Source organism: Rana temporaria, chromosome 6, assembly GCF_905171775.1.
Source record: "Rana temporaria chromosome 6, aRanTem1.1, whole genome shotgun sequence".
In the NCBI taxonomy this organism is placed as follows: Eukaryota; Metazoa; Chordata; class Amphibia; order Anura; family Ranidae; genus Rana; species Rana temporaria.
In genome coordinates, this window is record NC_053494.1 from 43947134 (window position 1) to 43962621 (window position 15488).

The 15488-nt window shown below is 43.5% G+C and overlaps 1 protein-coding gene across 1 annotated transcript in view; it reads left to right on the forward strand.

Moving 5' to 3' along the window:
• Positions 1 to 277: 277 nt before the first annotated feature.
• The window catches only part of PDPK1 (3-phosphoinositide dependent protein kinase 1), an 83125-nt gene continuing 67914 nt past the window's right edge, over positions 278 to 15488 (forward strand). The window contains exon 1 of the mRNA XM_040356718.1: positions 278 to 409. Coding sequence (XP_040212652.1) covers positions 386 to 409 — 24 coding nt within the window. The 5' untranslated portion in view covers positions 278 to 385. The remainder of the gene's footprint in view (positions 410 to 15488) is intronic.

The window sequence follows — 15488 nt, forward strand, 5'->3', positions numbered from 1 at the left end:
GAGCCCTGAGTGCCGGCAGGTGTCATTGCGCCCTAGCTGTGCTATGTATGAGGCAGTCCCTTCACAGAACATCCTCACACACATCACACTGCGAAATGGAGGAAACAAACAAGGAAACGAAGACGCTTTTTCTGTGAATGAGGAGGAGGGGGAGGAGGGCGCGGCTAGCGCTCGCTGACGAGCACTCGCGTCGCCCAATCGACGGCGAAAGAAGGCGGGCCCGAAACGACGGTGCCCAATGGCGGCTGGGAGAGTGTCGGAGCAGCGCCTCCCTTCTCTACCACGAACATTGTTGTGGAGTGACGTCAGCCCCAGACGATGCGGGCGGCCATTACTGTTGGCTGTGTGATTCCCTGAAGCCATCTGAGGAGAGGGGAAGAAGGCCATGGCCAGGACCACTAGCCAAGTGGTGAGGCGCTTGTGTGATGCTGGGGGGGTGCGGTGGTGGGGCGGGAGGGGGGTACAGGTGGGCTCAGAGGGGGAGAGCCCAGGGCCAGCAGGCTGAGGGGAGGGAAGGCACCGGCAGCAGGCCTCTCCCCTCCAGATCTGCTAGGATGGGCAGATACCCTGTGTGCCCTGTGCCTGTCACTTGGCCACACATGGAGAGGAGGTGATGCCAGGCCAGGCAAGGGGGAGAAGAGGAGGGAGGCCTCCTAGACTGAGCCCCCAGCTCTGCCCCCATCACACCCTTCTTATGTATTTCTATGGAGTGTTTATGGCAGATCTTCACCCATACAAGGCTCAGGTCCTGCACAGGTTAGACGCAGGGCGCTGCGCACAAGATCGCCACCGAGCGGCTCGTCGCCCCTCCGTTCTGAGGTCTGTGTGCCCGGTGTCCAGACAGGGAAGACATTTCTCGAAGGCCACAACCTTTTTTGCATTTTGTTTAGAATAAGGGGGAGGGGGCGTGCTTAATCCCTGTCGTTTTTTTTTTTTTAAGCCATCTTTGTCCCATTGGAGAGATTTTCCTTCACTTCCTGTCACAACAGGAAGTGAGAGGAAATCCCTACAAAGTGAAGAATCCCGGCATGTCACCAGAAATGGTGTCCCCGTTGGAAGAGTTCCCTTCTGTTACTGTTCTGGGGACAACCCAAAATGTGGGATTTTCTTTTTCCATACTTTCACTTTCAGGTTTAATGGTAAACAGGACAAAAGGGAGAGATCTCACCTAATGGGGGTGCGGACAGCTTTAAAAAACCTGACGGGGGTTCTAATCCTTCTATTACATCCAAAACAAAAAATAACGGGTTTCCCTTAACTTATACTTTAAATGTTGTTGTTTTTTTAACCTTAAAGTGGTTTTAACCCTTCCATATACCCAGTGAAGTGACTGGCCTCGGGTGATGCACCGAGATGAAACAAATTCTCCTACATAAGGTCCATTTAAAGTCCAGAATCTATACAGATTGTCTGAGATTTCAGAGAGCTGAAGTTACACTCTGCAGAGCTCAGTGATGAAAGCTCTGAGAGCTGATTGGAGGGAAGGGACACACCCCTTTACACAGGAACAGAGCTGAGGCTGCCAATCAGCTGGAGATCCCTCCCCTGTCACCATTTTTCTCTTGGTGTCAGAAAAACTTGTCAGAAGTGATTCATGCTGATAGCAGAGGAACAGAGCAGCAGACAGAAATGACACTTAGTGCTCTGTATTGAGACAAGTACACACTACAGAGCAGGGATATGCAAATAGTGGACCTCCAGTTGTTGCAGAACTACAAGTCCCATGAGGCTCTGACAGCCGCCAGCATGACACCCAGAGGCATGATGGGACCTGTAGTTTTGCAACACCTGGAGGTCCGCTAATTGCATATTCCTGCTATAGAGGGATAGGCTTTGTTCATATTTCATGTGTGAGGTTTACAACCACTTTAAGACATAAATCCTCCCTGAGAGAATGAAAACTGACTCTCGCTTCCTAATTAGGTGTCTGTTTAGGCAAGATTCACACTCTTTTGGTGCAAGAATGCAATCGTGTTGATATACAGAATGTGATAATTTTGTATTTATTTTTTGTAATGAAATGTACAACCACTTTTAGGTAAAAATCCTTCTTTGTTACAGGATTCCCCCCAGCCCCCCTTGCACTTGCCTGATCTGGATCTAGCGATGTGCACAAGGGCTCTCTCCCTCCTCACAGGGCAGGTTGATGGCAACGGGAGCCATTGGCTCCTGCTGCTGTCAGTCAATTAATGTGATGAGGGGGGCGGGGTTAATAACTATAAATTGGCTGCATGTGTTCCCATTTTTTTCCTTTCTAAGCTACGCTCACAGCAGCTGTAAAGACCAACACGAGGGCACATAGAAAGCAATTGGCGACACCATAAAATTGTGCCCTTGTGGGGGGTGCAGAAAATTGTAGACCTGCAGCATTTTTACGCAGCGAGAGGTACCGCAGGTCACTGAGCTGCAGCTGATTGTGCTGCATAGACTTGATTGAAGTGCCATTTTGTGACACTTCGATAAAATTGAAAAAGGTAAACAGTGCCGCCTTGGGTTGTATAAATACAAAGCAGAGTCCCCTTACACCAGGGGTTGATAAATTTGCTTGGAATCTAGGAGCCAGCTAAAAAAGTTAGGAGCCAGAAAACGCGCCCCGTCTCGACGAGCTTGCGCACAGAAGCGAACACATACGTGAGCAGCGACCGCATATGTAAACGGTGTTCAAACCACACATGTGAGGTATCACAGCGATCGTTGGAGCGAGAGCAATAATTCTAGACCTCCTATGTAACTCAAAACATGCAACCTGTAGAATTTTTTAAACGTCGCCTATGGAGATTTTAAAGGGTAAAAGTTTGTCGGCATTCCACGAGCGGACACAATTTTGAAGCGTGACATGTTGGGTATCAATTTACTTGGCGTAACATTATCTTTCATAATATTAAAAAAATGGGGATAACTTTACTGTTGTCTTTTTTTTTTATTAAAAAAGTGTAATTTTTTCCCAAAAAAGTGCGCTTGTAAGACCGCTGCGCAAATACGGCGTGACAGAAAGTATTGCAACGATCGCCATTTTATTCTCTAGGGTGTTAGGATAAAAAATATATATAATGTTTGGGGGTTCTAATAAGAGAGAAGAAGATGGCAGTGAAAATAGTGAAAAATTACATTAGAATTGCTGTTTAACTTGTAATGCTTAACTTGTAATACCAACGGCTCACCACCAGATGGCGCCAGCTCACAAAAAAATTAAAAATTTTTTTTTTTTTTTTTCCCCCCTTCCAAGCCAAGTCGCCAGGACCCTATTTCTAGTCGCCATGGCGACCTGGCGCCCGGGATTTGTCGAGCCCTGCCTTACACGGAGGGAAGATGCCAGCCTGCATGTTTAGCATGCTAGTGTGATCAAGCTCTGATTCACCTGATCACCATAAATGTAAACGTAAAGCCACAATTTTTGAGTTGCCACCAGAATAGGAATAAAGGAGAAATCTTCCAATGGGGACACCTGTTTTGGTGACAACTGTCTAAGTGGAGGGTTCCCTCACATTGGAAAGAGATCCTCTCACATCCTGTTGAGTCTACATGATCCTAGCCTCAACCCACGTGAGGGTGCCAGCCAGGAAGCTTCCACTGTACTGGGGGTCAATCTTGTGTGACTGAGGCATTCCCTGCCCTGTGGATGCACATATAGAAGGGGTGTGTATGTGCAACTGCAGGGCAAGGAATGCCTCAGCCACAGGTGATTGGCCCAGTACAGTGACAGACTCCTGGTGGGTTTGGACTAAGATCTTCCCTATTAATGAGTAGATGGCAACAAAATAAAATGTGGATTTAACACCCCCCCCCCCCACCCACTGTACCAGATATGAGAAAAAAAGTTGTGGCTTTAGGTTTACTTTGAAGGCATTGTACATTTTTTGTTGTTTTTCACTAGGTGTTGGTGTAGTTCTTTTTCCTGTGTTGGTTACCTTGTAAGGCTTCATGCACACAGAGCGTTTGCTCAGCTCTTCTGAACGCCTTTTTGTCCTGGCAGGAGATGAGCAGCATTAACACGGTGCTTAATGCAATGTTTTTCTGATCCATTTAGGCACGTCGGGCATTTATTCATTTCATTTCATTGGCCAGAGCATGAATTTACTCTGGCCATTGAAACAAATGATCACTTGGCATGTTTATGAACGGTTTGTGTTTTTGTTTTTTTGCCAGAACTCTCCTGAATGTGCAAGTGCCTCTAAACACCTTTAATGTCTATGTGTGCAAGGATATACAGGTTCTCAGGCAAATTTAATGCAGATAAGGCACCAAGTGAGTGTAATTGCCACCTTAATCGGCCTCAGAACCTGTGTACTTCAATGTGTTTGGGTTTAAAGGGATGAGGTGGCAACCCTACCAAAGGTGTCCCAGGCCTGCTAAAGTGTTCGGGTTTGGTCTGGAGAAAAGGTGGCAACCCTACGGCCGCTGTTAAGTTAAGTCAGGACTGTCCCCAGCTCTGCTGATGTGACATGGCCACTTCATTGCACACTCTGAGCATAAATCGGAGACCCTTCCCGGTAAATTAAAAGCCGCAAAATGTAAAAAAAGGATAAAAAAAAGAACAGATCCAATTTAGACCGCTATCTTCCGCCACAATATTAATTTGTTCTATCTGGGCTTATTTATACTTCAATGACTTAGTAATTTACATATTTTAAATTTCTATGTATCAGGGAGGTTGAAGCTTATGTAACCTTGGCACCACAGTCTAAAATGTATTTGTGGACAAGGTAATGTACAATGAGACGTCACACTAAGAGTCGGCTAACCAAGGACTTAGGTAATGTGTGCTTCTGTTATCAACAGACCACAGAGAGACACCCACTGTCCTTTGTATAGGTCTATTGGCTGCATAGATCCTTAGATTTGTATAGACTGTTCCCTATTTCTAAGTTCTGGAGATTTGTTGGTGAATTCCTCTTTAGATTTATTTTTCTGTGTTTTGTATTTGCATCGTATTGAGTCCTCTGAGACGGTTATTTGTTCTTGAGCACAGTAGTCTATGTACCGGTTGTTTTCAGTTATCGGAGTTCTGAATTTATGTACCTGGAAAGTATTTTAAAACGTAGGCAGCTTTATTAGTGTCATGTGGCAGTGCGTTGCAAAGTAAACATAATCGTGAGTCTTCTTTCAGATGACTATATTATCTAATATCCTATGTTGGTCACATGCATACCCTGCTGGCACATGGATTGTGAAAGAAGGTTTTCCCGATTACAAATTAGAGCAGACTTTCTACCAGGATTCCTCCAAAGCTTGCCACAGCATGGAAACATTTCTGCCCATCACATAAGTAACCACTGATAGCGAATTCTAAGAGGGACATTCTTCCCCTGACCTTTAATCTTGCAAGGAGCATTCTTTTTACAATTACTAGTATGAGGGGTTCCTTCTTCCACAGACCTCCAATAAGAGGGGCTTCCTTCTCCCGCAGACCTCCAATGAGAGGGGCTTCCTTCTCCCGCAGACCTCCAATGAGAGGGGCTTCCTTCTCCCCCAAAGGGGCTTCCTTCTCCCGCAGACCTCCAATGAGAGGGGCTTCCTTCTCCCGCAGACCACCAATGAGAGGGGCTTCCTTCTCCCGCGGACCACCAATGAGAGGGGCTTCCTTCTCCCGCGGACCTCCAATGAGAGGGGCTTCCTTCTCCCGCGGACCTCCAATGAGAGGGGCTTCCTTCTCCTGCGGACCTCCAATGAGAGGGGCTTCCTTCTCCCGCAGACCACCAATGAGAGGGGCTTCCTTCTCCCGCAGACCACCAATGAGAGGGGCTTCCTTCTCCCGCGGACCACCAATGAGAGGGGCTTCCTTCTCCCGCAGACCACCAATGAGAGGGGCTTCCTTCTCCCGCAGACCACCAATGAGAGGGGCTTCCTTCTCCCGCAGACCACCAATGAGAGGGGCTTCCTTCTCCCGCGGACCACCAATGAGAGGGGCTTCCTTCTCCCGCGGACCTCCAATGAGAGGGGCTTCCTTCTCCCGCGGACCTCCAATGAGAGGGGCTTCCTTCTCCCGCGGACCTCCAATGAGAGGGGCTTCCTTCTCCCGCGGACCTCCAATGAGAGGGGCTTCCTTCTCCCGCGGACCTCCAATGAGAGGGGCTTCCTTCTCCCGCGGACCTCCAATGAGAGGGGGCTTCCTTCTCCCGCGGACCTCCAATGAGAGGGGGCTTCCTTCTCCCGCGGACCTCCAATGAGAGGGGGCTTCCTTCTCCCGCGGACCTCCAATGAGAGGGGGCTTCCTTCTCCCGCGGACCTCCAATGAGAGGGGGCTTCCTTCTCCCGCGGACCTCCAATGAGAGGGGGCTTCCTTCTCCCGCGGACCTCCAATGAGAGGGGGCTTCCTTCTCCCGCGGACCTCCAATGAGAGGGGGCTTCCTTCTCCCGCGGACCTCCAATGAGAGGGGGCTTCCTTCTCCCGCGGACCTCCAATGAGAGGGGGCTTCCTTCTCCCGCGGACCTCCAATGAGAGGGGGCTTCCTTCTCCCGCGGACCTCCAATGAGAGGGGGCTTCTTTCTCCCGCAGACCACCAATGAGAGGGGCTTCCTTCTCCCTCAGACCACCAATGAGAGGGGCTTTCTCCTCCCGCAGACCACCAATTAGGGGGCTTTCTTCTTCCAAAGAACGGAGAGGGGGCTTCCTTCTCCCGCGGACCACCACGGAGAGGGGGCTTCCTTCTCCCGCAGACTATTTGACTCAATTCTAGTTGCCTGTCTCACTTCTGTCCTCTGACTACAATGACCTCCAAGTCACTGACCCAGGGACGATGTGCAAATCAAGGCCTATCAGAAATCTTTATTTGGATCCTTGGTTCTGAAGAAGTTACAATATTGTAGCAATAAGGTCCAGCATGGCAGCCAGTCAGCAATAACATCCTACATGCTTTTCTAGTGAAAGGTTTTCTTTACATTTCAGAGAATAGAGAGATGCCCAATTCTGTTTAGTTTTAGTTTTTTCCCATACATCCAAATGACATTCTAGTTCCCTTTCTGGCAAGTGAAAATAGGAAGTTGGGGAAAATAGTAAACATGATGTTTTATTGGATAATATGCACATTAGTCCTGTGGGTTTTTTTTTTCTTTTTAAGAAGTTATTCAAGTTCATTGTCAGTCCCAGGATTTCTTCCATTAACTGGAAATTTGAAAGGGGGAAAAAAAACAGTGTACTGCATCTAATATTCTGTGTTGTTACCGTCCTTCCATGAGTTGCCTCCTAGTTTCTCTGCAATATTTATGGCAGGCGTTGTGTTGTACAATTATGGCAACATGTAACTACATGTGGATGTATACAAGGTTTTGGAATGTGGATATGCCATTTGCATGCCTTTATGACAGATCGCTTTTTCCGTTGTACGATTTTAAGATTTAGTGAACAAGCTTGTTCAAACGTAGTTTATGACTGTATTACTTACTACTACTGTTTTGTGTGTTTGTGCGTGTGTAAAATATTTCATTAAAATATATATATATATATATAATTTTTTTTTCAAAAATAATGCATGTTTACATTAATAGTCCAGTAAATGGTTGTGAAATCTAATGTAATTTTGCATGTGTATAGGGTTTATTTCTGTATAGTTGTTTTGACAAAATTACAGGTGCTGTGTTTGAAGTTATTAGTAAAGCTGTCGTTGTGTTTTGGTGGTGATATTGCCTTTTTAGTGGTAATGTGGACAGGAAGTCTGATGTATCAAAGCAAATGCTAAATATACAAAAATGGATCTCGGATACTTTGTTCTCACGGTTTTAGGGTTTTGTGAATGTGTATGTGTTCTGTGTAGTAATAATATTATATATTTTTAATATTATTATCAATTGTGTGGCCGCTGCTAATTCATTGTAATGGTAAGCTTAGTATAAAAGATTTGAGTCACGTAATTTCAGATATCATACGATTTGAATGGTGTTTTATATTCACCTTTATCGCAGTCATATCTGTGTATTAATGTGATAGTGGTTCTTATGGTATTTTATGTTTATTGGTTTCCTTGTATATTTAGTCTCTGGACCACAATGTGCAAAATCAAAATTTGTTGGTGAAAAAGTACAGAAATAGATATAAAGTTTGTGGCAGTAAAATTTTCTTTGCATAAGAATTACTTTTTGTTAATAGAACTAAATAACGAAAGTTGTATAAAAAATAATCCCCTGTTTGCAATCTTAGTGAGCATACAAATAACAAAGCTACCCTGCCTGAGACAGCCATAGCCTGGGTTACTCCAGGGGTATTTATTTTTTTCCAATTTCAGTATATTTTAATTGAAAAATAAATTTCCTAATCTTTTAATTTTATTTATCCAAAAACCTGATACTTAACTTGGTTCGTTGAATTTGTAATTTTAGTTTTCGAATCTAATAAAGATTTATTGTTTTAAAAAAAAATGTTAAATTAAAAATTTTAAATAAATTAAAAACGCTCAAACATATTTATAGGTAGAGTCTTTCTACTAAAGTGCCTTTATGTGCGAACATGTAAAGTCATTAGAGAATATCTTTATAGATGTATTGCTAGACATTGATATTGTAAAACATGTCTATGTTAGGTTAAATTGAACTTTTGTTAAGTATGCAAAAGTTAGTTATATTTAAACAAATATCTGAAGGTAAAAATCTCATCAGCAATAGTTTACTGATGGTGAATACATAAGCAGCTTTCAGCCCAGTCAGTGACCTCAGGAATTGGTTAAGTAACAATCCAGATACAGTTTTCTCCCACCACATCATGTGAAATCGGATGTAAGCTATAAAAAAAACTGTCACATTTTTCATTTTACAGTGGACCACAAATTGTGACATTTTATGGAATGTTAGATTGTAAATGATCACAAAGAGCCTTTCATTCACAAAGCACGTGCTTGTGAATGATAAATATGTACATTATCAGGAGGAAGAAAACAAGGGAAATAGTGATTCGTTTCATCTCAACTTTGTTCAGCTAAGCTATTAAAAACTCGTACTTTCTTTTTCTTTTTGTGCTTTAGCCTATTGTAATTTTTTTTTTAAGTAGTTGTTTCTATTATTGTAGATATATTTTATCAAAATACTTTAAAAGTTAATACCGGGGAAAAATCCACTGCTGCAAGGACATTTCATTTTACATAAATAATATAGACAATATACCAGATATAAGGGTTGATTTACTAAAATTGGAGAGTATAATGTCTGGTCCAGCTGTGCATGGTAGCCAATCGGCTCCTAACTTCAATTTAAAGTGGATGTAAACCCCAATTTTTTTTATGTCACAATGTAGAGAATACGATTTCCTATCATCTGTGCCCAGTCTTGCCACACAGAGTTAATCCAGCTCTGAGCAATCCTCTTTTATTGTTCAGTGAAAATGAACAGACTTCCAGATAAAAACCTGTCTAAATAAAAAGTCCTTTCCTCTCTCCTTGCTTCGAGTGACATACATTACCTCTCACACTGAACTGTGGATCACCCCCCATATTATGATAAACATCCAGGAATGTGCATGTGTCCAAGCTAGTGCACGAGATATGTAAAAACCCTGTCACTCGAAGCAAGGGGACGGAAAGGACTTTTTATTTAGACAGGTTTTTATCTGGAAGTCTGTTAATTTTCACTGAACAATAAAAGAGGATTGCTCAGAGCTGGATTAACTCTGTGTGGCAAGACTGGGCACAGATGATAGGAAATCTTATTCTCTACATTGTGACATAAAAAAAAAAAAACTGGAAGCTGATTGGTTTCTATGCAGAGTTGCACCAGATTTAGCACTCTCCAGTTTTAGTAAATCAAGCCCCTATATCTTGTTCATTGTCTATATTATTTATGTAAAATAAAAAATGAAACGTCCTTCTCGCTGCAGTGGATTTTTATTTTAGTAAGCTATTAAAAACTCTTACTTTCTTTTCCTTTTTCTTCCTTTTTGTGGAGTTAATATGAGCTTTAGCCTATTGTGATTTTTTTTTTTTTTAAGTAGTTTTTTCTATTATTGTAGATATATCTTGTTCATTGTCTATATTATTTAAAATACAAAATTAAACGTCCTTCTTGCTGCAGTGGATTTTTATTTTAGTAAATCAACCCTATAAAGGTAAATAAGGGGTTTTGCCTATAGCAGCCAATCAGATTAGGTATGTGAAACAATTTTCTTTTACGTTTCTTTATAAAACTAGTATTCGTAAATCTGAATAAATGTTTTTGTCAATCTCTTCCCTGAAAACATTTAATTGGGACATCAAAGACAAGAAATACTTAAGCTTGATTTTTGTATTTTCTGCAGTAATTTTGTATCAAAGTAATACTTTTATGTAAAAAAAGGAGATTAAAGAAAGACGGCCTCATTTAAACTGAGAAACTGGAACATTTCGTTAAAATATTCAGTCATACTCAGTATGAGTGTTTTCTTTTTTTGACTGTCAGTCTTTGCAGGCATGAGAACAATTAAGTAATAGCAGAAATATCAGTTATGTAATATACCGTTGAATAATTCAGTTTCCCAAAATAGGCATTTGTGAAATGATGTATAATCTGGTTGCAATAATAGGTGCTCTCGTGTTCACTGTATAGTTTTAATGCCACAACATACTGTATACCTCTCTAGAAGAACGTTTGCCAATGAATATTGAATGAGGAATAAGAATAGATGTAGTCTTTGCTGTTTTTTTTCTGCTGACCTGGAAATTGGATTTGCTACCCAGCTTGTAGCTTGTCTCCTGCCTTGTTTTCTGTGTCTTTTCGATTTTTATTTTTTTATATTCTATTTTTAATGGTTGGTGTACACACAAACAGTTTTTGTTTTGGAAGCAGAAAGTGCTTTAGTCTACCTTCTTGTCTGTTTAGTGCTTGTTAACCTGCCAAATTCCACCATGTAAGTTAAGTGTGTTTGCTAAACCTAAGTTCAAATGGTTTATTGTGCCTGGGATGGCAGTTGTGGCTTTGAACAGAGTGACCCAGCCACAGAATTGGGTCAATAAAGCAATTGACGGGTTTGTGTTAATTACACAACACAGTGACAGGACCAGAGTTTACTCGTTTTAAAGAGATACTACAGTTAAATAAAGAAATAAAACCTAAACATTGGGGGAAATAATTATTTGATTCCTCCCTGTAGATTTTGTACGTTTACCCACTTGCAAAGAAATGAAGGATTTATCATTGTTATCAAATGAGACTATCAACCAAAACTCCAGAAAAAAACATGATACAAATGTTTTAGCCCAGGTTCACACTGGATACGATTTTCTTCGATTTGAGATGCGATTTCACTTGTGAAATCGCATCTCAAATCGACGGCATTTGTCGGCAATGACACCGTCCCAATCGGTGCGACGCCGCATCTGCGGCGCTGCACCGATTTCAAAAAGTAGTTCATGTACTACTTTTTGCGATTTCGGGCCGCGATTTACAGAAACCTGCACAGATGTCTCTTAAATTGCGGCTGAAATCGGGACTGCCAGCGGGAGTGAAATCGTGCAAGTTCAGCTGAACTCGCACGGCTTCACTCCCGCAGCCCAGTGTGAACCAGGGCTGAAATTGAGTTGCAGTTCAGAAAAATAATTCTGGCTACCGTATGTGCTCCTGTGGTACACAGATTAGTCCTGTCAATTTAAAGTGATTTGTAAAGTCTTGTTTGTTCAAAAAAATTTTGTTTATACTTGCCTGCTCTGTTGCAGTGGATTTGCACAGAGCAGCCTGGATCCTCCTCTTCTCGGGTCCCTCTTTGCTGCTCCTGGCCCCTCCCCCCTGTCGAGTGCCGCCCCAGCAAGCCATGGGGGCACCCAAAGCCAAGCTGCGGCTCAGTGTGTCCATTCAGACACGGAGCTGTGGTTCGTCCCTGCCCCCTCCATCTCCTGATTGGCTAACTGACTTTGACAGCAGCCGGAGCCCGTGGTGCTGCTGCTGCTGTGTCTCAGCCAATCAGGAGGAAGAGTCCCAGACGGCTGAGGGACTCGTGAACATCACTGGATAGAGATGGGGCTGGGGTAAGTATGAGGGAGGCTGTTGCACGCAGAAGGCTTTTTATCTTAATGCAAAGAATGCATTAAGATATAAAACTTTCTGACTTTTCTACCACTTAATGAAGGTTCTTATCGCAAATCCTGTTCTTCCTTGCATCAGCAATTGACTGAAAGCTGAACTCCAAGCAGATATAATAGATTCTTATTAATGCAGCTTTGTAACAATGAATACATATTTGAATTTATTTACGTGCAAGCAATGTAAATACATTTCAGATCTGGTACTAGTCTCTTGCAGTCCCTGTACATCACGGCTGGAGTGTGGGAGGAAGAACTAGCAAAAATAAGCCATTCATCTCATGTGCTTGCAAGGAGCATGCTGATGAGAGGAGAAAGCAGAGTGACAGTACAGCTGATCTCTGTATTGCTTCTTCTTTCACCATCTAAGCACTATGTAGGCATACGAAAAAATATATATGAAAGAAAATGCTACCGGCGCAAAGGAAATAAATAGATCTCCATTGATTCAGTCTGCTGCAATCAGATGTATGCCACCCTAGAGTGGAATAAATGTAATGTAACCAATTGTGGATTGCGCTGACCATTATTCATATTTTTATATATAATTGAATTAAATTCAACTTTTTAATTTAATATTATCAACTTCAATTAATATGAATTTATTGTTGGCCATTATTGGAACCTTTAGTGCAAGATAAGCTTAAAAAAATGTTCTGTCTCTCTAACCATCGCTTGTATCATGTTCCTGTGGGATGCAGCCTGCTGCCGGTGCCTGTGGGATGCAGCCTGCTGCCGGTGCCTGTGGGATGCAGCCTGCTGCCGGTGCCTGTGGGATGCAGCCTGCTGCCGGTGCCTGTGGGATGCAGCCTGCTGCCGGTGCCTGGATCAGAGCAGCGATCTCCTGCTGTGAGTCACTGAGCTGGATTTGAATTGCCAAGCCGCAGTAATAATGTCCCACCTCCTGTGATCAGGTCACACTGATTCAATGTCCCAGCATTGTATCGGTGTGCCGTCTATCACAGGAGGCAGGACATTGTTATTACGGCCACCCGGACAATTCGGCTCCCTGACACAGGAAGATCACAGCTCTGCAAGGAGAGGTGGAGAAAGGGAGGGGAGGACAGGACCTTGAGCCACCAGGATGACACACCGCAATGGGCAGCACCCGGCGACGTGGCCACCGCTACTGCGCGTGCGCTATTATCTGCGCCTATCAGCACAATTTTTTGCCGATATATGTTACGGCAGCTGAAATTTAGGTGCATCTTTAACATTTAGCATTTTGTAAGCACATGTACCTTTTTCGAACGTCGAGTCTTGTGCACTTTTTAACCGCATGTTTTTTTGTCCGCATTTGGGGTGCCCTTAATGGTTTTGCAAGCGTGACAGGTCTTTTTTAGTTCTTGTTTTTTTTCTTGGTCCTTTTTTTCAACCTGACTAACTATGTAGTTAACGGTAACAACAGTCAGTGTTTCAGTCATGCTTCTTTGTTGTCACACTGACTGGACTTTTACTGGATCGTGCAACACACATAACGCAGGCATGGTTCACTGTTGTCAGCATTTAGAAACCTGCCCCGTGCAGCCATCATTAAAGTGCATGGAGACAGGAAGAGGTTGTAAATAGGGTGCCATAGATCAGCAGCAATAAAAGATGAGAAATAAAAACGTAAAAATAAGTATTTTATAGATATATATTTGCAGGTTTTTGTAGGACGCCTTGCCAGTGCTTTAGCAGATTAAAAGTAATTCAGTTAGGATTTACATATTATTTTAATGGAGTTAAAATGACACTAAACGATATTCTCATTCTCCTAAAATAATCAATACACATCCACTACTTAATCATCCTGTTAGCTATTTTTACTGTGTTTTTCTGCCTCCTTGTAACGTCCTTCATGAGTTCCGCTCCCGAACCTCTCCTTACCCTTCCCCTCTACATTTCTTTTTGTTTGGAACAAGCAGTGCATATTAGTTGCAGCCATGTGCATTACTCCACCACCACCTAGTCCATAGGAGTGGTCAGGAGAGGGTGGCTACGTTGCTACACACAGTGGGACCATGGAGAATGAATGTAGTCACCCTCTCACAGGAAGTCAGATCACTGCAGCATAAAAAGGAATTTGCCGATTTGGATGAGGCTGAAAGCAGCCTATTGCATTAGGGTGTGCACCAAAAAGCTCAAACACACATGAGTGCCACCTGCTGTCACAGGGAGGAGGCTCTCGTGGTGGGAGACAGTTGGTTGGCAGTATATTATCCTACACCCTAAATACGAGTGTAATGTGTTCCTAAAGTTGGACCTCTCTTTGATAGAGAATTGGATGACAAAGAGTTATCTCAAACTCAACGGTTGAAAACAGAACTTCTCCTGTTTCACAACATTCGGAAGAATCAACTTGCAACAACCTGGACACCTCCGCACATTCTAGGAAAAAATCATCACCCCCAGCACCAAAATCAAAAGTCTCTGAGTCATCTTCGACACCTACATGAAAATGGATGCACAAATAGGGTCAGTAGTCAGCGGATCCCACCATCTACTACGCAGACTAATTCCATTTATTCCTAAAGAAGACATAGCAGTCGTGGTGGGAACAATTGTTAACTCCAGGCTGGACTATGCAGATGCCCTCTACCTCGGACTCCCAAAGTACCAAATCTCTCGCCTGCAGGTCGTTCAAAATACGGCCGCGCGACTTGTGATTGGGGAAAAAAACATGGGAATCAATCTCCCCATCACTGAGAAGCCTTCACTGGCTGCCAGTGAAAGAGAGAATCGCTTTCAAAGCACTCTGTCTAACGCATAAATGTATTTGGGGAAATGCCCCCAAATATCTATGCGAAAAAATAAAAGCCTACAACTCCAATCGCGCTCTGCGATCCTCCAACCAAAATTTACTCCAAAACCAGATACAAGTCCAAAGGAGAAAGAAGATTTGCTGTCCAAGGCCCTCGACTTTGGAACACTTTGCCAACCTCCATTCAGTTGGAGGAGAACCACTTGGCCTTTAGGAGAAAGATCAAAACCCACCTCTTCTGAGCTCAAAGGAGAAGTGCTCAAACAAGCGCCCAGAGGCGATTCAGTTCGCATGTGCAGCGCTATATAAGTTTTTCACTCACTCACCTAGCTTTTAATATAATAGGGGCATTCACACCGGCCACTGGCATCCCCCCCCTTATCCTCTTCTCCCTTATCCTCTCTCCCCCCCCTTATTCTCTCCTCCCTCCCCTTATCCTCTCCTTCCTCCCCTTATCCTCTTCTCCCTTATTCTCTCCTCCCTCCCCTTATCCTATCCTCCCTCTTCTTATCCTCTCCTTCCTCCCCTTATCCTCTCCTTCCTCCCCTTATCCTCTCCTTCCTCCCCTTATCCTCTCCTTCCTCCCCTCCCTGCTTGTCAGCCAGTCTGTGCCACTATACTGCCCGCCTCTTCCCTTCATGCTGCTATACTAACTGTATTACAAACATCCCATCCCCTCTGACTCATCGGCTCTCTCTTCTCCCCTCCTCCCCGGCTGACGTCAGCGGGAGTTCTTGGCCCCTCCTGCTATAGCTGTCAGCCGTAGAGAGGAG